Below are 22,608 nucleotides of genomic sequence, written 5' to 3' on the forward strand. Positions count from 1 at the left end.
GTGGGTTTTAGGTTGCAGTTTGGGCATTCGATCTCTAAAAGGTTCGCCATCACTGATATAGAGTATGAAGCCACCTCAGGTTTCTGTGACCTGTATACAAGCAGTCAGCCGACAGGTTTTATATGGTCACAGAACACCTATATTATATAACATATATTATAGCCTATATAAATTCTTACGAATATATCATTGTCACAATCCTCATTTGCTTGCCTATCATCTCATATCCCTAGGTACTAACAAGTTCTTTTAAACTTTTGCAGTGATAAATCCATGAGCAATAACTTATGGGGATCATGTATAGTTGGACATAAATGCAATTTGCATTCTTTTTCCTGCAAATTGTTTTTTTTTTTTTCTACTGAACATGCACACAAACCTTTCTTACACATCTACCCCTATGATGACTGCCACACATTTTGCGCTTACAACTTCTTGCACTTAAAGTGGCAGAACCAAGATTGGAAGGCGAGGTGTAGGTTTGGGCACAGTACAGTTGTAATGTTTGCACCCAATGCAAGAAAGACGCATTTTTTGCACACCAATTGCTATTTGCAATTGGTGTACAGCAATAAAGCAGATTCTAATTTATAGGTAACATATGTGCTTATTGATTTGAACTTAATAAGTTATTTCATTTTGTATTTGCTCTTTATTTAGTAATTTTATTTCTTTATTTCCTTTTACATTGTAAATGCTACTTTATTATGTATTAATAACACTGTCCACACTTTTACTATATTTTGCATGAATTATATACTGTAAATTAAGCACTTAATACAACCAGGGGCGTAACTAGGTATTTGAAGGCAAAAGTTTGCAAGGGCCCCTATGTATCACCCAATGGTGAAAAATGCATAGAATACATGTAACTATGACAAGGAAGAAGCCCCCTAAGCTCTGGGCCGCATGGCAACTGCACCCTTTGCACCAAAGGTAGTTATGCCCATGACTAAGACCAATGTGAAGCAACACCTCCTGGCATAAAGTAGTCGCATATACAACTGTTCTCCCCTGGAGTAAAGCCAGCGCATATACTACCATTGCAGATCTAGCACATCTTGCAATGCAGCCAGCTGTACAAACCTTTTTTTCAGGTTGCATTTTGCTTTTTTTGTGTTAAAAGCATTTTTTGTCCAGCTTGAGCACTTATGTGTCACTGAGTTGTAATATATTTATTTGGTGGGCGTGGGCCGGGTACTTTCATCAATGATCTGACTTACGAAGCCTTTTTCTTTCCTACAAATCAGGATAAAGGATGATGCAGATGCTAGTAAATATTGTTTAGCCACATTGTGGGGACTGTTTATTTACAAACTTTTATTCAGGCCCATTCTGCAAAAAAAAAAAAAAAATCCTCCATGTACAGTATCTTATAGTACATATAAAAGTCTGTTACTTTTTTTCTGTTGCTGAATGTATGGCAGTTTGCCAATCGCCATTGGGTGGTAATCCATAACATAACAGGAAATTCATACTAAACTTGTGTCAACATCATTTTCAGAGGATCTCTCCTCTACAGGCAAAGTAAAAAGAATGGTCTCTCTTAAGAGCCATAAATTAAGATAATTTCTAAAGGGCAGTCATTCCTCATCTGCTTTAACCAGACAAACTTAGTACTGATGTTCACTTATAAGTGATGTTTAGACAGTTGGGTACTTACTTTATCCTTGGGGACTTATTTGTGTCTCGCTTGCCTTCTGCTAGTATGTTTGCAATTCTAAGGTTGCATGACATTTAATACTTTCGATAGGCCAGTGGTGAAAATTGCAGATACAAAATGATAGGACAAAGACGCAATAGAGACTCGCAAATAATTGTTGCTGATTAGCTTTCCTAATAATAGTTTGCAAATGTGGGTTTTAAAGCACACGGGGAAAAAAAAAATTCTCTCAATAAACAAAATAGAAAGTAGTTATGATTTTTCTTCATTTTATTCAGCGATAAGGTCAATGTTTCTCATAGATTGCAAGTATGAAAAAAATTTCACCAAAAAGAAAAATAAAAAAAATAAAACAAAGCTGAATATGTGTAGCATTGGATCAAGGCACATACAAATACTGCCAGAGGGCATATAATGCTTTTTGGCATTTATATAAAAAAAAATATATAAAAATAAAAAAATGTATAGAAAGGGGAGGGTGTATGGCAAGAAAAGTGTATTTTGTTTAAATATTAAATTAACAGAAAGTCAAATTAACATGGTACATTATTTTTTAAAACAATATGCAATTATGTAGTAATGGGCACTATGAACCCTTGAGCAAGTTATACTTCTGTGAAAAAATGTTTTCTTGGGAGTGGTGGTTAGCCTACATTTTTTATGTAATATAATTTTAAAACGATATAACTTGACAATTTTGCTCTGTGTCTCAAATTAACATTTTGTCAAATCTGAATTATTTCCAAGTATTTTTGAATATTTTTAGCCTCCTTTAAATTTCAATTCTACATACAGTAGATGTATTTTATGAAAAATAAAAAATATATAGCTCATGTATATGATGTTGGATTTGTTTTTAATGTATTACTTTTTTTATATAGTGCCTTTATATTATGCAGCACATATTGTAATTTGTGTTAGTGTATAGTTTCAGGTTATTCTACATGCTTTTTAAATAAATATTAGGAGGCATACATTTTTATCGAGGACCATGGACAGATCTTAATATTTTATTTGGAATATTTTAGGAAAACAGTTTAAATACTTCAGTGACCTCTATGTCTTTTAAAAACCAGCTTGTACTGGAAGCATAATTACTAGAATTTCTAAATCAACAAAAATATCTGGAGTAGTTATTTGTGCCATGGAACCATAATATACAATGTATTCATAAATTTGTCATGTAGTTCTTATATACAACTTATAATGCCCATTACTACACACATTGGGGTTTGTTTTTGTTTATTGAGTAACATTGTGTACAGTACCTTTTCTTTTTCTACAGACCCAACAAAATACTGTTAATTGTTTGGATTATTTCCTTTTTTTTGTAGCTACATCTTATTTATACCATGTTTATAAATGAAATGCAAAAACGGCCTGTGCTTATAATACAAAGATCTGGGAAAAATTAGGGGGAAAAAATCCTGATTGTTCAACACAGCAAAAAAAAAAAATTCACTTTCACAGTCAACAAGTCATTTTACTCAGTAGAACACAAAAAAAAGAGTTAAATGGTCTGTAACTTTCAATATTAGCAAGGAAAATACAGTACAAATTACAAAAAATACTAAAATAGAGAATTGTGGTCAGGTGACAAACTACACTTAATCGTAGCAGCAACCTGAAATTTTGAAACTTTTAATAAAAAGTTCTTAAATATAAATTATATGGCAAATGTACAGTACATTGCTCCTTCAAATGTTTTTTTTTTGTCTTTTTGTGTTTTTATTTATCCAGTGTTTTGCAGTAGAACAGTGCATCCCATTCACTCATTTTAGTTCCTATAAAAAGTCTTGTGCCCTTAAGCATCATGAATGTGAATGGTCAGAATCTGGTATACCACTGTCCCTGTAGCTTCTGTTACTGCTGCTTTCACTATGACTGGTTTTGTACAAACTCACTCCATTGGATGGAAATATAGTGTGTAATATAAACTCCTCCTTGGACATTGGCTCATTGTTTATTGGTATCATCTGAAAAGAGGTCTCCCTGATTTCTAAAATGGAGTTGTCCTTCTTAGTACCTGCCTCTGCATAGTCATCTTTTCTTCTACGGCCCTTGCTATAGGCACAGTTTCTTGAAAAGAGGGATCCATTCCGATGGACATACCAACAAACCAAAGCAAGAAGTGTGATTGCCACCAGTGCTACCGCTCCACCGATGATGGCTGCTAGGGGCAAACTAGAGTTTTTATAAGGCTCCTTCTCCTGCTCTCGATTTAGTGTTGTGGTTGGGTTGTACATTTTAAGTGGAGCAGTCTCTGTTTCGATACACACTGGAGTTTCATCAAATAAGAAGAAGTTACCGGTTTCCATGGGAACCATACATATACGGTATGGGGACTCTGGCTCGAGTGCTGTAAGCAAGTATTCTGTTCTGTCACCTGTCACAATGGTTTCCGTTATAGATCCAAAAACTGGGCTGTGACCTAACTGCCAGCTCAGTCTCAATGACTTCATTGGTAACACAATTTTCCAAGAAATATGTATGGTTTCTACAGTGACAGATTTCACATTAATTGTGATAATTTTCCTCACTGGTATCGGGGTGGTTCTGTAGATTCTGTTGAGATCTGGTGGTTTTATCTCTGGCTGTTTGGTCACAGATATTGGCCGCTGTCCTTGTGCTGGAAGTAAAGTGTTTAACATAGTTGTTGTTGTAAGAAAGATTGTATTTGTATTAATATGGTCTTTACAATCAAACAATTCTTTGTTAAGGTCTTTGATGGTCATTCCCCTTACGCGCTCCGGTGCCTGGCACATCAGCCCACGGACATTAACTTTGGAAGGCAAAGACTGCAGCCAGTCACGAACCCATTTCATTTTGCAACCGCAATACCATGGATTGTTGCGTAGGAACAACTGTGTCAAATTATCCAAGTCATCAAAAATACCCTGGGGTAACGATGTAAGATTATTATTGGACATATCAAGACGATAAAGTTGGGTTAGGTCAGCAAAAGCATTGGGAGGTACATAGTTCATATGATTCTCCTGTAGGTAAAGCTTTCTCAGGTTTGTGCCTGGCAAGTTTGCAGGGGGAGATGTCAGTGAGTTTCGAACTAATGAGAGTTCTGTCAGATTGATCAAGTTCATAAAGACTCTCTCCCCAAGGCCATTATTGTTTAAGAGATTTCCATCCAAAACAAGACGCTTTAGATTAGTGAGGTCCTGCAAAGAGATCTCTGCAATAGTGGAAATACGATTATCATCCATACGCAACTCTTCAATCGTTCTAGGCAAGCCCCAGGGTATTGTGCTTAGGTGATTTCGTGAAAGGAAGAGGAGCCGGAGATAGATGTTGTCTCGGAAGGCACCATCCTCGATGCTAACTGCAGAGACAGAATTATCATCTAGATGCAGCTCTTCAATGGAAGGAATCTGTGAAAGTGCATCATAGGTAATTGTCCGTATATTGTTTTCCTGCAGGTGCAGTTCTTTAACATTTTTTGGGAGATTAATTGGAAATTCATCTAAACTGTTCCGATACAAATAGATTCTCTCTACTTTATCCAAGCCTTTCAAATCAGAAGGTATCCCAGCATTGTTGATCTGATTATTTTGAAGATAAAGAGTTGTAGCATCCTCTGGTATCCCCGAAGGAATAGATGTCAAGTCCCTATCATTGCAATAAATGAAGCCTCCATCACATCGGCATAGCGAAGGGCAGGATTTGGCAATAACGTTTTGTGGCGCCATTCGGAGTAATAACAACAATTGAGTCCAGGCTACAAGAAATTTCCAGGTGTCAGCACTCATGGTCATGAAGGTTAAAGGCTTCAATCTGGTGGTCTGCAAGAAGTAAAAGAAAAACAAGATAGGATTAGTGCCTCCATTTAAAAAGAAAAGGTAGAACTGCAGTATTGTAACCTCCTTAACCCTTTCCAGTAAGGACCCAGTTATTATATGTACTTAATAGTAATCTTCTTTTCACTCTTTTACTGTAATCTACTTAAGTTTATTGTTGTTAGCAAATAATGATTTTTAATTGGGGACTTAAAAAAAACATGATTAATCATCACTTTACTAGTTTGAAGTACACAACCAATTTTCAATGTGGACGGACAGACACAGATTAAATGGCTTGGCAACATATTTTGGATATCGCCCCATAGGTTAATAACTACTGATGTAAAAGATAACTTATTTTGCGAAAAAGCATACATAATGACAAGCTTTCTCTATCTATCTTGGATTCCGTTCAGCAATTAGTAACTCAAACTGCGCTATGTCCCAACATAACATCACAGAATATAATAGTATTCATATAAGACAGTAGCTGTTGTCCGCAGCTTTGTCCATGATGAAATTGCTTATGCCAACTTTTTATTTTATTTTAGTTGTTATAGTTGCATTGCTTTGCAAAAAGGACCCTGTCGCGGGACCAGCAGCGCTATACAGACTGGTGGTAGCAGCTCCTTCACCCACCAATCCCACCATTGTCACTGTGTGCCCTGTGCACAGACTTCTATGTAGCCTGTCCTATTCAAGTTAATGCGGGTCCAAGACACTTCTCCCCCCCACCACTTACCGGCCACGCGCATGGTGCCACACCCATCTCTGATAATGTCAATAAACTTTATTTTTGTTATTGCACAGCTTTAACTTTTTATGAAAATCGGTTCAGTTGTTTTTGCGCCGACTTGGAACAAACAGACCGACACAACATTCTTATTATATTAGTATAGATTAAATGAATGTATAGGTTATCAGCCTAGTGTTTAAGAACTTGTGAAATGTATTTTTATTTATTTTTCTTTTTTTGTTTTTTAATGAGTTAAATAAAGAAACCTCTATACTAACACTTTACAGTTTGTCCACTAGAGGCACTGCTATGTTATAATATAATCTATATGGGAAATATTTTTTCTGTGCAGAATAATACAGATATTTTATTGAAAATATACATATAAATTAAGGCAACCCTAAACATTATCTATAAATGTAGTATATGTTTACAATAAGTATAGTTATGTACAGCTCACGGTGATATTTTTACTTTAGAATTGGGCAAAGAATATATTATTTTAGTTTATCATATACTATAAAATTAGCTCCCAGTATTGTTTTTTTTTCTTTATTACACAATGTCCTATAATTTTAGCACTTTATTATTCTTGGGGTTTTTGTTTTTTTGTTTCATTTTAAAGAGAGACATGACTTAATTTAAATGAATTTCATTATATAACTGATGCTGATGGGATGTAAACTATTTGCTGATGGCTGTTTAGTGACTCTCTTGAGTAACATGTAATGATTCCCTATCTGTATAATTACAATGTAATTAGTAGTGTACATTGTAGCGCCCTGCACATGTCACATCCCCATGCAGTTCCTCTTTCCTGTCTGGGGTGTCGCTATCTGCTCTGACACACTCTGGTCTGTATCTCCAGAAGTTTGCTGCATCAGCTGAATGTGCTGGAAGTACCATAGCAAAGAGCGACACCCAAAGTAGGAAAGAGGAATTGCATGGGTTGTGATAAGTACAGGGTGCTAGAATGTACACTAATTAGCATAATTTACATAAACGTTTCTGTTTCCCGAGGGACCTAAAGTAGTTTATTTTTGAAGGGGTTAAAAGCGCAGTAACCATCTTTCTTTTACCTTAGTTTATACCTTTTTCCTTGTTTACTTGTATAAGATTAATAAAGAAATAAGGATAATCATATTGCAGGGAGTTTTCCACTTTAAACATGTTAAAACAAAATAATTTATTTTCAAAACATTACTTGCCAACAGAAGAATTACAATTTGTTCATTTTTAATTCTGTTCCTTATTTTTGTTATTTCCTCCAAAATCTCTCCCGTTAGATCTAAGGTACTCAGTGTGACTTTTTGGTGTCTACTTTGGCTGTTTGAGACCTAATGGGTAACAAAACACAACATGTATGGCCCCATAAAGACACCATCATGAACATGTGTGTGGCAGGTTCTAGATTATGGTAGCCAATGACCGGATGTAGAGTAATTCATTACAAAATCTTTTTAGAATTGGACAAACAAGTATAGATGCATGTTAGAGCCAACTGTGAGAGCAGTCAGGCACAGCATGTCTGTGTTCTGCCAGCTTTGTTCCTACATGCCCATTCTCTCATAATATAAAAGTACAGGGGTGTGGCACAATAGCAGTGGCCAATAGGACATCATCAGCTGCATGGTCAAACCTGAACATCTGAATGATGTCAGAGGAGAAATAGCCTGTACAGATGTATAGCACAAGGAACTGTTCCATATGTACCCTACTGTATAACACACCATTATCTGAGGGTAGAGTGCCCTTATAAGTATTCCTAACACAGATGGAACATCTTGTGTTCCAGCCTTTATCATAAAACATACTGTGCTTGTATCAGATTTTTCTCGCTTTATTGTTCACTCTTCTAAGTGCACTTAGTGGAAGTTAGACAAAGACATACCTGGAGTGTGAGCTGATCTTCCCTCGAGTTCTCTCGCTGGACAAGTGTTTGGAAGGCCTTGTGTTCACAGAATAGCAAGGCCTGGGTTATCTCATTTAGCAGTTTCACAGTGTTTATTCAAACAGTCCTAACTTGCGGAAGAAGGCAATGAATTCCACTATCTCTTGTCCACATCACAGCAAACGTCTACTGCAGACACCAAATAGTGTGTTTAACTAGCTTCAATTTCCTATGACCACGCGATGCTTCCTCTGTTGCCAAATTAACGGTTTCTTTATAATCCCCTTTGGCTGTCTTAATTTTCATGCCAGAATTTGACTTTCCATTTACAAATGCTCCTCAGCGACACCAGTAAAATAACTCCACACCACGGCCATTCTTCATAATGCAAAGGCTTAAATAAATAGTGCATTCAGTGTAGGTCCATGATTTTTTTGTACTTCCTGTGCAAACTCAACCATGAATGCTCTCTGTACAGTAGTCACATCCCGAAAAAGTTCACACCCCTTGTGAAAATATCAAGGTTTCCAAGCCAAACTAGAAGACTTGATTTGCAAAAAATTAAGTGGAAGAAAAATATCAGGAACAGCTATTCGTGCTTTGTAATTCAGAATAAAAAAGTTTTCTTATGGCACAAAAAAAAAGATAAATATATAATGTGCTTGTTCCCTTTCCAAAAATGTCCTTGAAGATAGTCTTCGTACAGGTTTCCTGGAGAGAAAAATAACAAAAAACTGTTAATTTGCAGTTAGAAACAGGGAACCTTGGCTACTAGTAGAAAATTGAATTACGCGCTTATGCTGATTGATGTACATACATTAGTTTTATAATAAGCAAAACTATTGACTCTCCTCTGCTTACAAACCTCAAAGTTCATGAGCATGGTACCACTCGCTGCCACGTTTTCTACAATTTCACATCAGCCATTCCAGTGCATCCATCCGAGAGCAACTGTAATTGAAGTCAGCTTCAATCAACCAACTGCAGAGAAATTACTTTAGCAAACGGTGACACCTGTCCTTTTCTATTACAAAGTGAAGCGCAATCCTTTGCTGTCCACCACTTTTAAACATGTAATAGATAACCAGGACCCAGAGCCATTCCTGCCCGAGTGCAAGCGAGCAGCAAAGTTAGTGCTTCACACAACAATATAATGCTTTAGTGCAATGTTTGCTTCACACACACAGTGACAATTAACAAAAGCTTTCTAATCCAATTCGCATAAATATATGTATATACATACACACAGAGAGTTTAGGCATGCTTGTAACCTAAACACCATGGTGTCAGAAATGTTGTGGATGGAATCCATGTTAAGCCAACCAATTCACTAGAAATGTGTGACATCACTGAAACAGGAGCACAAAATGGCCGCCTATGCTTAGTGTGACTAACAGGTATACCTAAGTGTTTGTAGTTGCTGTTGAACCCACAACATGTAAAAGGGAACCAAGATTTGCAATTATTTCATCAGAGCAGAATCACAAATCCGAGAAGTAATGCTGTTAAGTCACAAGTATCATCTGCCTAAGATTTGTATAATTCTCTTTTTTTTTGGCTTCTATAAGATGTAAGGGTCAAATTTACCAAGGTGCTCAGAGTGCCAAGTGAGAGAATTTGAGTAAGCTGGAAATACTTGACCCTGAAATTAAGGAATGCCATAGCAGCAATTTGCTTCTCCGCTCAGTAATTACATGGCATCCAGCAAGCAGAGCATCTGTTCCAGAATTAAAATGCTCCGCAGTGCCAGTATGCTGAATAATAGATGCAGGAGCCGCCTTTTATATAAAATAAATTCCATCTCCAAATGATTAATCTTTAACGATATATGGTTAAGTTAACTGGGAATGTGGATATTGCGTAAAGTGAGGTGCCTCGTGGCCTAAACACTTATAAAGACACCATTTTCCTACTTCTCTACAAAAACATTTTAAAATGGTGCATATTTGGGCACAAGGAGCATTGTCTTGTAGTAACATGTGACTGAGATGGCTGGTTAGCAGATAATTTAGCAGAGTCTGGATTAAAAGTAAAGTTGCTCTTTACCTTTTAAAGTGAACCATTAGTCTATATTGATAGGATTTTATCCATGTCTACTTTGAGTTTAATTTTTTTATTTATTAACAACCACTAAAGAGAATCATGGCTGCAGCTAATCTTACTGTAAAGCATTTTCTTGCTTCGGCAATCTCCATTCATTTAACAAAAAAATAGTTTTTCCCTTGTTCATATTTATTTAACGAGCAATACATTATTTTCCTTCTCCATATTGGCTGAAATGAAAGTAGCTGTAAGTTAACCACACCCATGTATTGCTACCAAGCCCTAAAGCAGTCACTTGTTCAGCGTGTTGATTTGCCTAAATTAGCACGCATGATGAGAGGAAATGACATGGAGAATAGTAGTATTTGTTTTATTTTATGATGAGTTCTTCACTGTGTCTTTTTAACCCCAGTTGTCATGCAAACCACTTTCTAATACTGCCATTGTCAAAGGGGTTGTGTTGGGCTTAACCGAAAGCTCATTAGGATCAATGGCAACTGTATCCTTTTTTCCTGCACAAAGTATAGCAAAGCAGCATAGAAGCCAACCAAAAAAAAAAACAAAGAAAAAAAACAAAAAGGCACTAAACAAAAGCAGAGCTTTGAGTGGAATAATGACTGATGAAAAAAAAAAAGTGGATTAGAATAAATTCTTTAGCTGTTCATAAAGGGATCTAGCCCCGTCACATCTGTTTGATATGATATGATTTGCATATCAATGGCTAGCCATGATGTTAATTCCAGATCCCCAGACAATCACCCCCCCCTGCCACAGGCCTTACTTTTGTATATACACTGATTGACCTCGAACATTTCTATATAAAATATGACCCAGGCCTGTTCATGGTGGAGGGTAGAGGGTTGACAGTCTTTCCCTTTCCATGTTTTTGCTAGAGGTCTACGGTTTACTATACATTGACTGTGCCAATGCAAAGGAAAGCGCATATACATTATGCATGTATATATGCATATACAATTCTATTTCTAGTCAGACATCACTTTAGGGCCTGTACCTTTTTATTTGTTCAAATAATTATGGTTATTTTTTTCCTCCTTCCATCTTTAGTGGAAAGGGCTTTGCTGTCTTTGGCAAGGCTTCAGTTTGTATACAGAGTAGGGATTTTCAAGTAATACTGCAGCTTGAAAGTATCTGCCATGCTTACTAGTGTTTCACATTTTAGAATTGGTGACAGCTTGGGCAATATGCTGCTTAAGCGGCCGGTCTAGCAGCTTCATTTTCCACGATCATCAGATTTCATACAGGTACCTCACTCTTGTTTATCAGTGACGGTGAAAAAGACCACCAGGGTCTCTGGGGATAGTGGGTTAATATAATGGGTAGCCCTGATTCCCTTATGTCCTCGTACACTATGTCAACGTGATAGAACTTATATAATATATGTATGTATTCTACAGTCTAGTCCAGGGAATCTCTCGCTTCTTTCCAGGTTGTGGAACATACCAGACTTCTGATATTTTTAATTTTTTGACAGATTTTCAAAGAAAATTATTTGAAGCATCGGGGGACATTGTATGTTCTGTATTTAGTATTCTTTCATTTTTGTACCTAACTGGTTATTTTCTGCACAGTTGGTCTTTTTGTGCACCGAGTTAATAATTGAACCCCCTCCCCCACCCCTGCTTTTTGTCATTGCATGTAAATGTTTTTTAAAAAATTGCTAAATATCAGCCTAATATCACAACAACATCATAATAAATGTAAATGTTTTGCGATCTGCTTTTTAAACTGAAAAAAATAAATAAATTACTGATCATATAAGTAGCATTACTGAGGGTCCTATTGCTGCAGCAGCCTGGAGGAGATTGTCCCATTAGACATCTGCTACTAATTTTCTCTCTACTTTCTCCATTATTGAGTGTAGGTTACAATACCTAGGCATAAGGACTGCTGTGTGCATATTACATTTATTTAGATTTAGCTTTGATACATATATTTTGCAAATAAAAGCAATCTGCCTCTAGAGCCTACAGTATAGTGGTACTGAGTTACAGTGTTAGTATCTGAGTAGTGACTAAGCAAATGAACGATTTCTGATGCTTGTCAACATATGTGCATCCAGCAAGGTCAAGTAATCATACGTCCCCAATCCCAGCATGCTCTGAGGAGTATAGGTTTCCTTAGCCAGCTCTGTAATTATAGCATGACCAAGCGCATCAGGGCTGCCCTACACATGTAACTTGTACAGACTATGAATACATATCGAGAGGCGTACGTTATTTGTACCTCAATCACAGGGTCCCTAAGCGTCACTAGGTGAAGAAGTATAAACATACTGAATTGGGGTATCGGTCTCTATGCATTCCCCTGAATGTCTGAAATACAGAGTGCACAAGACTCCTGTAATGTTTACATCTTCCAATAACCCGAATATAAAAACCATATGGCGTATCCCATCTCAGCACAATTAGGATCCCAGTGTAAGTTTCCTACAAACACATTACAAATCGCATATTTACACAACTTGCTAAGGGAATGTGGCTCAAGACTGACTGCAAAGTTGTCAGGGAAACCTACTCAACTGCATTTTAGGAAGTACGCAAAACAATTGTCCCCTTTGTCCTAACAAGTGCAGGAAGTTACTGAGTGGAGCGCTTACCTGTTATTAGTTTAAGAAATGCATGACACCACCTCAGGCCGTCATGAGTGGCTATGTCTACGCACAGCAGGCTGCAACACCTAGCTCACAGTGTTTAGTGTCCACTGTTAAAATATTTGTTTTTCGGCAATACCTCATTACAGGCTTCTGCATTGGCCTATCATTTTCAATGTTATGCTTATAAAGTAATGGAAAAAATTGTGGCGCTTTCAATCAAATTAAATGTAATAGAAAATTGTCCTATTCTGGTTATAAACATTCTGCTCCCTGAGCTTACTTTCTATCACTATCTCTCTTGTTGCAAAAACTTAATTAAATGTACATCCAAATATCTGTTGTAGAACGAAAAATTGTGTAGGCCAAGAAAAAAATAATAATAAAAAAATATATATATGTGGGTGTGTATACACCCACATACACAGTAGGGTTCATTTTTGTTGGAGTCAGTTGACCCACCAGTATATTTTTGGAGTGTGAGTGCCTTGCAATGTATTTAACACTGCCTTTAAACTATTGTGCCATATATGACTACAAAAATGTCTTACATTCTTAGGGGCATATGTATTAAAGCTTGATGTGAGATAAAATTGTGAAATATAGATCACCAACCAATCAGCTCCAAACTATCATTTCTTAAACACAGTCTGCAAAATGTAAGTTAGAAGCTGATTGGTCGGTGATCTATATCTCACAATTTTATCTTACATCATGCTTTAATACATATGCCCCTGAAAGTATAATTTTTTTGTGACTGTTTGAACCCGCAGAGCCGGGAAATAGACCACTGACTTGTCTTTGTTCATTGAATAAAAAAATAAAAATAAAAAAAATTGACAGCTGAAAATCTGCTCTGACCTCTCTCCAGCCGAGTCTATGCCCACATGGGGGTGGTACACTCTGCTAGACGCCTTTTCTGTCCAGACCCACAAGTCAGACACTCGCTGCTTCTATACGGCTTTCCTGACTTTAATTGCAACAAAGTCTCCTGTTGAGTGGAACAGTGGTGTCTGCGAGAGCAAGTAAAAGTTCTCCTTTTGAAGGTCTTTGTGAAACCCTAATGGCCATGCTGATTTCATTAACCATGGTATTTATTTAGTGGTTACCTCTGACAATGCAACTAACACAGGAAAAAATGGTGCAAAAGGCACTAAATTGAACATAACCAATCGCTCGAACTGAAACTGCCTCCTTCCATGTCTCTCTGTGTTATGTAGCCCTGGGTTAGCAAATGATAATGTCATTTACAAAGGCAAACTTTTATTCCAATTCCAGAGAGAGCAGGCTTTATCTTGCTACGGGGGAACTACAAATCTCAGCACAACATAACGGAGACATTGTACAATGATGGCTCTTCAGTATTCCAGATATTTTTGTACACTATCATTTTATTACACTAGTGTTCGACAAACAGTTGTATGTGCATTGTGTTAAGCATTCCAGACTCTCAACTCAAATCTATATTTAACTATTGTGCTGCCTGAAAATACAGCACTAACACAAGCAATGCAATATAAGTGGGTTTAATGATATTGCCAGCACTGTGGTTTGTGAAAGGGTTAACGTAGGCTATAAAATGTTGTACAAAGAGTACAATGTAAAACAAAAATCCAGGACCGCTAACTCCAGCAGTAGCAGAATGACTTTATACAAGCCTGTCTTTTCATGGACAGAGAGATCTTTTTTTTTTTTTTATGCCGTGAGCTTAAACTGATAATTGTGTTTTTTATCCTGTGGGAGAGTAATGTTAGTTAGGACTGCACACCCGCAGGCACTAGAGATGGCAAATAATTGGACTTTATCTGATTGGACAGTGCTGTACAGAGAGAATGGACCAAGGGGATAGATAATTAATAGTCTGGTAACAGTGTGACAGCAGCCAGAATTTGACCAAATGTATTTCCCTTGCTGTGATTTGGTGAGGAAGCTATCAGCATACAGAGATGGACAATTCTATGCATCTAAAGAGCTATGTGATCAGCTTTTGTCAATATAATGCCTTCATATCATTTGAATGGATTTTCAAACGCTCTTAACCACTTAGGTTACTCCACACTGTAAAATATGTTAATAATTTTATTTTATGGGACTGGGAAATATGATTTGTGAGGGGAGGGAGTAATCATACGTTTAGATAGCAAATAGTCAAAAGCTGCTATATACACTGGTTATAGTAAGTGAATATACATCATACCTACAGACTATAGTCCCCTTATACACTTATTCACTTGTGTGTGTGTATATACGCATGTATCTGTGTGTGTGTGTGTGTGTGTATATATATATATATATATATATATATATATACTGTGTGTGGGTTTATGCCAACACACACACACACACGCAAATATAGATATATAGTTTGGTGAGTCACTTTAGTTTAAAGATGTAGTGTTATGTGGGTGTGTATGTATGTGTGTATATATATATATATATATATATATATACATACATGTGTGTGTCTATGTAACATGTATGTAAATGTGTGTGTATGTATATATATGTATGTATTGTATGCAAATATAGTGTAGTTAAATATGTGTACATTATTCCATAATACTCATGGAAAATATTATAGTATACAAGATGTAGTGGACATTGGCAGCTTCTTCATCTCTGCAGATTATTATTGGAATAATATGATTAGACGCTAATGCTGAATGAAGGTATTTTTAGGGAACTAATCTCCTTGGCTGGATATAACAGGCAGCAGTACGGGCTCTGAGTACAGCTCTTGGTGAGACCTACTGCTTTCATTTGAGCGCTATTCACTAACACTGTGGTCTGTTAGCAGCTGCAGCCCGGTGGGTAGGAGCCAGGGAAGAGAACACAGGGCTCAGACACACACAAAGCTCCACCGTCCTGGCTTTGTTCCCCTCACAGTAGCCTGCCCGCCTGACAAATATGACCATGGCCATGGAACACACAGCCACAGAATAAGCCACTTGTACTCCCAATAGTAAAGCGCAATGGTATATGCTGGCGCTATATAAGTAAATGCTAATAACACTTGTAAAAAAAAAAAAGCAGATCTAAGGATGGGGACACATAACCCTGCATGAGGCTGGGTACATTTACCAAAAGTATGGCTCTTGGATTGACGCAACAAAAGTAGACCCCAACTTCACATCAACTTGCTATTCTTGCTGGGGCTAGTTCATATGCAGTTTTTTTACATTATTATTATTGTTAAATCCAGAATTCCCCTTTCTCAGTGGGGTCCCCAGGCGTAGACAATACTGCTGCCCCCTTAAGCTTGCATTATCTGTCTCACACGACCTCCCCTCCCAGTTGTTATGCTGGTCACATACATCACTTGGTCAAGGCAGTGGATTTTGGTTTAATGCTCAGAAGTGAAAGGGGGGGTTAGAGGGTTCTGAAATAAGCTCCTTACTTTCCAGTGCAAATAGAAAGGAATCAGGTCTTGTGGAAAGATGGCGTGTTGGAACTAGATCTTCAGCAATTCAGGTTTTGAAACGTAGGTGTAGCTGTTCATTTGTGTTGTGCAAAGTCTGCTGGCTGCACACAAGTAACGTTACATGGGTTTGGAGGTAGATCTATGCTTTCCATGTTCATAGACCGCTGCTATGAAGGGATATTGATTTCCTCTACTGGCTGTAGGACAGAATATTGTAGGGACAATGCCTCACATTTATTATTGTTATTATGATTTACTAACAGTTATTTACACAGAGAGCACAAATTCTGCAGAGCTTTTCTGAGAATATTTGGCCATTCACATCAGTCCCTGCAGCAGTGGGGCTTACAATCTATATTCCCTATCACATGTACACACACACATATATAATACACTCACACTAGGGTTCATTTTTGTCACAATCAAGGTAACCTATACTGACATGATGATCCACATGCAGCTATCACACAATCCAAGCTTTGCAATTATTGCAGAATATTCCTGCTCCACAGATGGGAATTTCTGGGGCTGTGCAGAAGAGCTGACAGTCTACTATAAACTATAAACATGTTGTTCTTGCTCTGACAATCGTGTGCAGTCCCTGGGATTCAGCCTGGGAGAACTTGCTAACTAAGTGCTGGGAATAACAGAACAAGCTTCCATTGCTATTCAGTGCAATCTGTTAACGTGAAAGCTCTGCCACAATCTTACATAGAGAAGTGCAAAATAACCAGCGCAGCCAGATGACTGTTTGCAATGGCAAATGATTCGTAGAATCTGGGCTTACCTGGAAGATCAGTGCAGAGGAAAAATCCAGTATGATTAGAGAGGGTAGTGTATATTCCAGTCTTTAGTGTAGTAGTAATAGAAAAAAGGTAAAGTCCTCTGTCTGCAGCATGCACGTATAAAAGGGCAGGCAGCTAGTGCTGTGAGCTTCTACCAGGCAGCATCATTCCCTGTGCACTGAGAAGTGCTGAAGAGAGAAACATTCCACTTAGGTCCTCAGAGCCCACCTCAAAGTCTGAAGTTAAAGCTGCACTTCCACCAGTGGCTGAGTGTGTGACTGATGTCATTAAAAGGGGGTGTGTCTTACCACAGCCCCGCCCCAGTGAGGTAACCTCCTCTGCAGACTGCTGTATGCCCATAACAAACACAAGAGGGAGCATGAGTAAACCTATCCATAATAACACTGGCACACACTTTGCTGAGCTGTCTCAGTCAATCAGGCATTTGTCCCAATCTACTTTCTTCCTGGATTCCTACTTTCAGGTTATTGATAACTCTTTCCCTGCTGAAGTTCACCAGGCAGATCGGTGTGTTCCTATAGCTATAGAATTATTATTTTTGTTGGTGGGGCTATCCAGCGGTTAGTCTTATAGCAGCAGATTCACGCAGCAGCTTTGAGCTTTAGCAGATGATAATTTTTTAAAGTGATTAATTGTAATGATAATATAACATGTAAAAAAAAAAAAAAGTACAATCTTTGGCCAAGTTCCTAGAAATCATTTCAATACTATTGTTACTCGGTGCTTCTGTTGAATGCTGCGCTGAATATCCTCCTATAATAAATGCAAGTCTTTGTCTGCCGTTGCACGCAATTTAAATTGTTCTTTTTATTTTACTTTTTTTGTGAATGGATTTCACAGCTGTCAAAATCCAAGAGAGAACAGCACACAAAACACTCACATAACAGGAAGGCTAAATAATTAGCATTAATACATAAAGGACAACTTGCATTGTCGATGGGAAGACACCATTTTTTTTTTCTGAAATGCGAGCTTGATTACCAGTTATCAGTCCTAGTTAGTAGAGAACACAGGGACTGGTTTACTACGGATCGCTATTCTGCTTATACGCATGCAATGCAGTTGCTAATATCAGCAGTGATATGTAAATGTTTGCATACGCATTGCAATCGCAGCCTGACATAACTTCTCCTTACTCACATCCATATACTTGGTCAACATAGAGAAACAATCGGTAACAACGAGTAACATCGGACAGTTAATGAAGCCCAGACCGTACTCAGGAATTGCTTAGTGTATACTTCAGCGCACGCTATGAGGCCTCAGGCAGCGTCTGGTAGCGCAGTGGATAATTTATGCACGCCCATGCAATGGCGTTGAAACGCACTGGCACATCTGCATTCGTCCGACCACCGCCCGTTACCACCCACAAAAGGCACTTCCTGTCAATCACTCTGCCATGGGTCTGCGTATCCTCTGCGATCGCTGTCTCGATCGCAGTGGCTAGTTCGCACACTACGATGCATACCAAGTACGCAACAATCGACTGTTTGCGTGCATATAAGCAACTGCGTTCCTTGCTGAATCAGGCCCACAGTGCGGGTCACTTAACCTGGGCAGATGTACTGAAATAATGCATATCTATTTTTGTCTAGCTCCCTGTATACTTATGTACAAGTAACAGTCGCAGCTGGCCTGAAATGTAGACCAGTAAACAATTGATTCACTCCCTTTGGCACCATATTATAACATTTTACTGCTGATTGGGACCCCATTTTTGTATTAAAAAGTCTAAAAAAAAGATACTATATATCACATTTATGGGTCAGGAATTTACATTGTACATATTGATATAAGGCACATGTCTTTGTACCATGCATAAACATAGTTTGGCAAATAGATTACCACTAAAATTGGGGGTTAACCTCTCATACAACTATAAAACAATAAGCACTTGGGGCCTAATTATTAAACTAATTTATCCTGAACATCTAAAGTTGAAGTAACAAGCCAATTTATGCACGCCCCTGCAACGCCGTTGAAATTCACTGGTACGCCTGCGTTCGCCCGACCACTTTGCATTGCCACCCACAAAAGGCCCTTCCTGTTAATCACTCTGCCATGGGTCTGCGTATCCTCCTATAACATGGGCCGGAAACCATCTATCTTTTGAAAACATCATTGGTGGATGGCCATCCCTACATGTGGTAGGGAATTTAGATTGTAAGCTCCAATGGGGCATGGACTGATTATTATTATTATTTAGCATCTGCATCTAGATTACTTTTTTTAGTCAATAAAAAAATATATTTAATGTATCAGGTACCTCTAAGCAGAGCTGCAATCAGAAATTGTGGGGTCCGGGAGTGAGTGGGGCCAAGAGCCCCTTATGTCTCCCCAGCCCTGCGCTGTCTCCTTAGCCCCAGCTAGACCCCTTCTGTCTCTCCAGCCCTGCTTTGTCTCGTCTCCAGCCCTAGCCAGTCCCCGCATCCCCATAAGCCTTCTTCTGTTGTGGCTGATCCTCACTCGCTGCGGATCCTCTCTCTTTCAGTGGCACAGAGTGTTGTCATGACCACCCGCTATCAAACAAAAGTTTATTGCACGCCGGCCTGTTGGTGGTAGGAGCGGGCGTGCGGTAGACGCGGGCCCCCTCCCACTTTATATTTTGCTTGGTGACTTCTGTAGGAGTGAGCAGGCGTGCGGGCGGTGGGAGCGGCAATGGTTCCCCCCTCTCACTTTAATACACGGTGGTAGTAGTGGGCCAGTGGTAGGAGCGGACGGGTGCTAACAGCGGGCGAGTGTGCGGGCCCAGGACTCCAGTCCCAACAGACCCTCTCTGGAGGCGCTGATTTTGGAAGGGGTCAGCCAGGTTGGCAGGGGGCTTGACGGCTGCATAGTTGGCCGGTGCTGGGCGCATATTGATGCAATTGCATCATTGTGGCTGCCCCTCCCTGTAAAAACAGTGCAGAGATCACAGGCATTGCAAAGAGGGGGCAGTCTACGATTAGGCGATTCTGCGCACATCGCGTCATCGTGGGTGATTTTCGTTCCTGGAGAGCAGGCAAGTAATGAGGTACCTACAGCACAATGGTATGTGCCATTATGTCTCCAGTGTGCGTGCTCACAATTGCTAATATTTAAGATTATTTTCTATGAGACAGCACATTAAACATGTACGACATGGAGAAAAAAAAAAAATAATAATTTGCCTTGTGACTTTGAATAACAACCTTATTTTTACGTAACTTACAATTGTTAATTGTGTGTGTGTGCGTTTGGTAAACTCTTTATCCAAATGTTAAAGTGATTCTACATACATACATTGCATTCTACTACATTCTAAGTAACCTATCATTCCCTATAGATTGTAAGCTTACGAGCAGGGCCTTCCTACCTATATATCTGTGTTATTACCCAGTTTTGTTCTATTTATGTTTCCAATTGTAAAGCGCAACTGAATATGCTGCGCTATATAAGAAACTGTTAATAATAATAATAACTGTTAATTCCTAAACTGCCTCTGAAAACTGATTCAATCATTTGCTTTAGAATAATCAATATTTACTTTTTATTCTATATTCCAATTGCACTCACTAACGTTAGATGTTTCAAGGATCTCATCACTATAGGGTGCTCTTGGAACAAACTTCAAAGTGATTTACACGGGCTGCATGGGTGATCAGATCCTAACAAATAGGGGATTGTACTTTGATGTTATCCTGAGAGTTGTGACTGTTAATGCAGACCTTGTGCTTCAAGAGGATTTTTGGGCCAGGGGGGGTGTTTACAGGGAAAAAAATAGTTTTATTTTTGTTTTGTTTTTTCCACTATCTTAAGTGACTCGGGACTAATCACACGCTGCTGGTTACATATACTGTCCATAAACATACAGCACAAAGAGGAACAAATGAGATGAATAATTGCACAACATAAAGATCACTTGACGCTCCCTTAGCTGAGTTTAATGCAGTTTTGGAAGTGGGTGTTGTCTGCTTAATAGATATATGCTAATTATACAAAAGGAAGAACAAGACGATACACAAGTCTAGGTACACAAGTCACACAGCCAGTGCTATTAACATAATTAGATCACAAACACACCTTGCCCAGCATTACAACAGAGCAATACGCAAAGTGTGTACAGAGAAAATGTTTATTAGATAATATTTTGCACAAGAATGTCTGCGGCAGTCAGTAATTAATCTCTCATTCATTTCCTTGGGAGGCTATAGATTATTTATATGTGCTTTTATTTTGTTGGTCATTGAAAGATTGAAATTTTGTCATGTATGGTGTGTCCAGACATGATTTGGCTGGTCGGCATTCAGGTTTTGTTTGCTGGAATTAACCTGTTCATTATTTGATGTTTAAAAACTTATTACATTAGTTTAATGTGTCTAGGTTCACTCAACAAAAAGTAAGTGAGTAATAAGGGCCCAGACGCCTATCTCCCCAGTGACACACGTCATGTTGGTACTTCTGAATATGGTCCCATAAACATGTTATCAAAAGGGGATATTGCTAACGTACACACGATTGTAAGGGTATATACACACCAGGACGATATTGGTACGAGATGGTGTATCGGCACGACAAAATCGCGTATATCGCCTAGTGTATGCACAATTGCGCGCTCCCGCTGGTCGCATGCGTTATCGTGTGATTGGCTGTGCTGCACAGTCAATCACACGATATCGCATGCGGCGCCATACATATTAATGAAGAACGGAACATGTAATCATTCCATCGTTCATTAAATTGTGCAGTGTATACCGACAGTCATGCGATGTCTGGAGTGAAGGCAAATCGCCCTGAACATCGGCACGATTGTTGGTTGTTTAGGTGTGTACCCAGCCTAAGCTCCAATAAGCAGTTTTATGGAAACAGAAAACCTAGTTGTCATAATTAAACATTTATTTTTCTGACCTGTTCCTTCCAGGGCCAGGGTAATAATAAGGCGGATTGGACTACAGGCCAGCCCCAGGTCTTCAGATAAAAATAGGCCCATCATCATGTCACACGATGATGATATATTTATAGATTTTTGGGGGCAAAATCATAAATTATTATTGGAACCACTAACAAAAAAGTAGAACCCCAAATTTGTAGGTGGCGAGTCCCTGGGACAGAGTGCTCCACCTCTGAACTGCCCGTCCTCCAGTTTGGGATTCAGAATCAGTCTGTTCACTTGAGGCCAGTACCACAGACTGCTTTTGTATGAAGAGAGAAGAGTGACAGTCTCCACCTGACAGGACAGCAATATTCACATACAGGGGCTATTTACTAAGCAGTGTTAGGAGACAGAGTGAAAAGTGATAAGGTGCCAGCCAATCAGCTCCCAACTGTCATCTCACAGGCTGTGTTTGAAAAATTACAGTTGGGAGCTGATTGGCTGGCACCTTATCACTTATCACTCTGTTTCCTAACACTGCTTAGTAAATAGACCCCACAGACATCTAGTATTTCTATTTTCCTCGCAAAATTATGCATTTTGTTCTACTTTTCCATATTTAGGGAGACATTGGGGCTCATAGTGTAGGCGTTTACACACCCACTTGTCAGTCACAGTTACTCCACTTCTCACAATAGGCCTTTTGTAGTTTGCAGCCCTGGGCCCATGTGATCCTTAATCCGGACCATCCATTTAGCGGTGTCTTGGAATCTGCACACAAATCGCGGTATTCCTGGCGTTCCTTTGTTTCTGTA

General features: G+C 38.6%; 2 protein-coding genes across 2 annotated transcripts in view; one reads left to right on the forward strand and one right to left on the reverse strand.

Annotated features, from left to right (window-relative positions):
* The window catches only part of LOC148479116 (ADP-ribose glycohydrolase MACROD2-like), an 878,670-nt gene that overhangs the window by 329,924 nt on the left and 526,138 nt on the right, over positions 1-22,608 (forward strand). The window lies entirely within an intron of this gene.
* Positions 1,904-17,161, reverse strand: FLRT3 (fibronectin leucine rich transmembrane protein 3). The gene is made up of 3 exons (XM_088454938.1): positions 16,944-17,161; positions 8,082-8,792; positions 1,904-5,457 (listed from the first exon to the last, which is right to left on the reverse strand). Exon 3 carries the CDS (start codon positions 5,428-5,430, stop codon positions 3,475-3,477), a length of 1,956 nt encoding a protein of 651 aa, XP_088311064.1. The 5' UTR covers positions 5,431-5,457; positions 8,082-8,792; positions 16,944-17,161; the 3' UTR covers positions 1,904-3,474.

This window comes from Taudactylus pleione, unplaced genomic scaffold (assembly GCF_031769625.1).
Source record: "Taudactylus pleione unplaced genomic scaffold, aTauple2 ptg000636l, whole genome shotgun sequence".
Classification (NCBI taxonomy): Eukaryota; Metazoa; Chordata; class Amphibia; order Anura; family Myobatrachidae; genus Taudactylus; species Taudactylus pleione.

What these genes read in the sequence shown, in the direction of transcription:
- FLRT3 (XM_088454938.1), bottom strand. Translation starts at nt 5,430, where the DNA reads ATGACCATGAGTGCTGACACCTGGAAATTTCTTGTAGCCTGGACTCAA.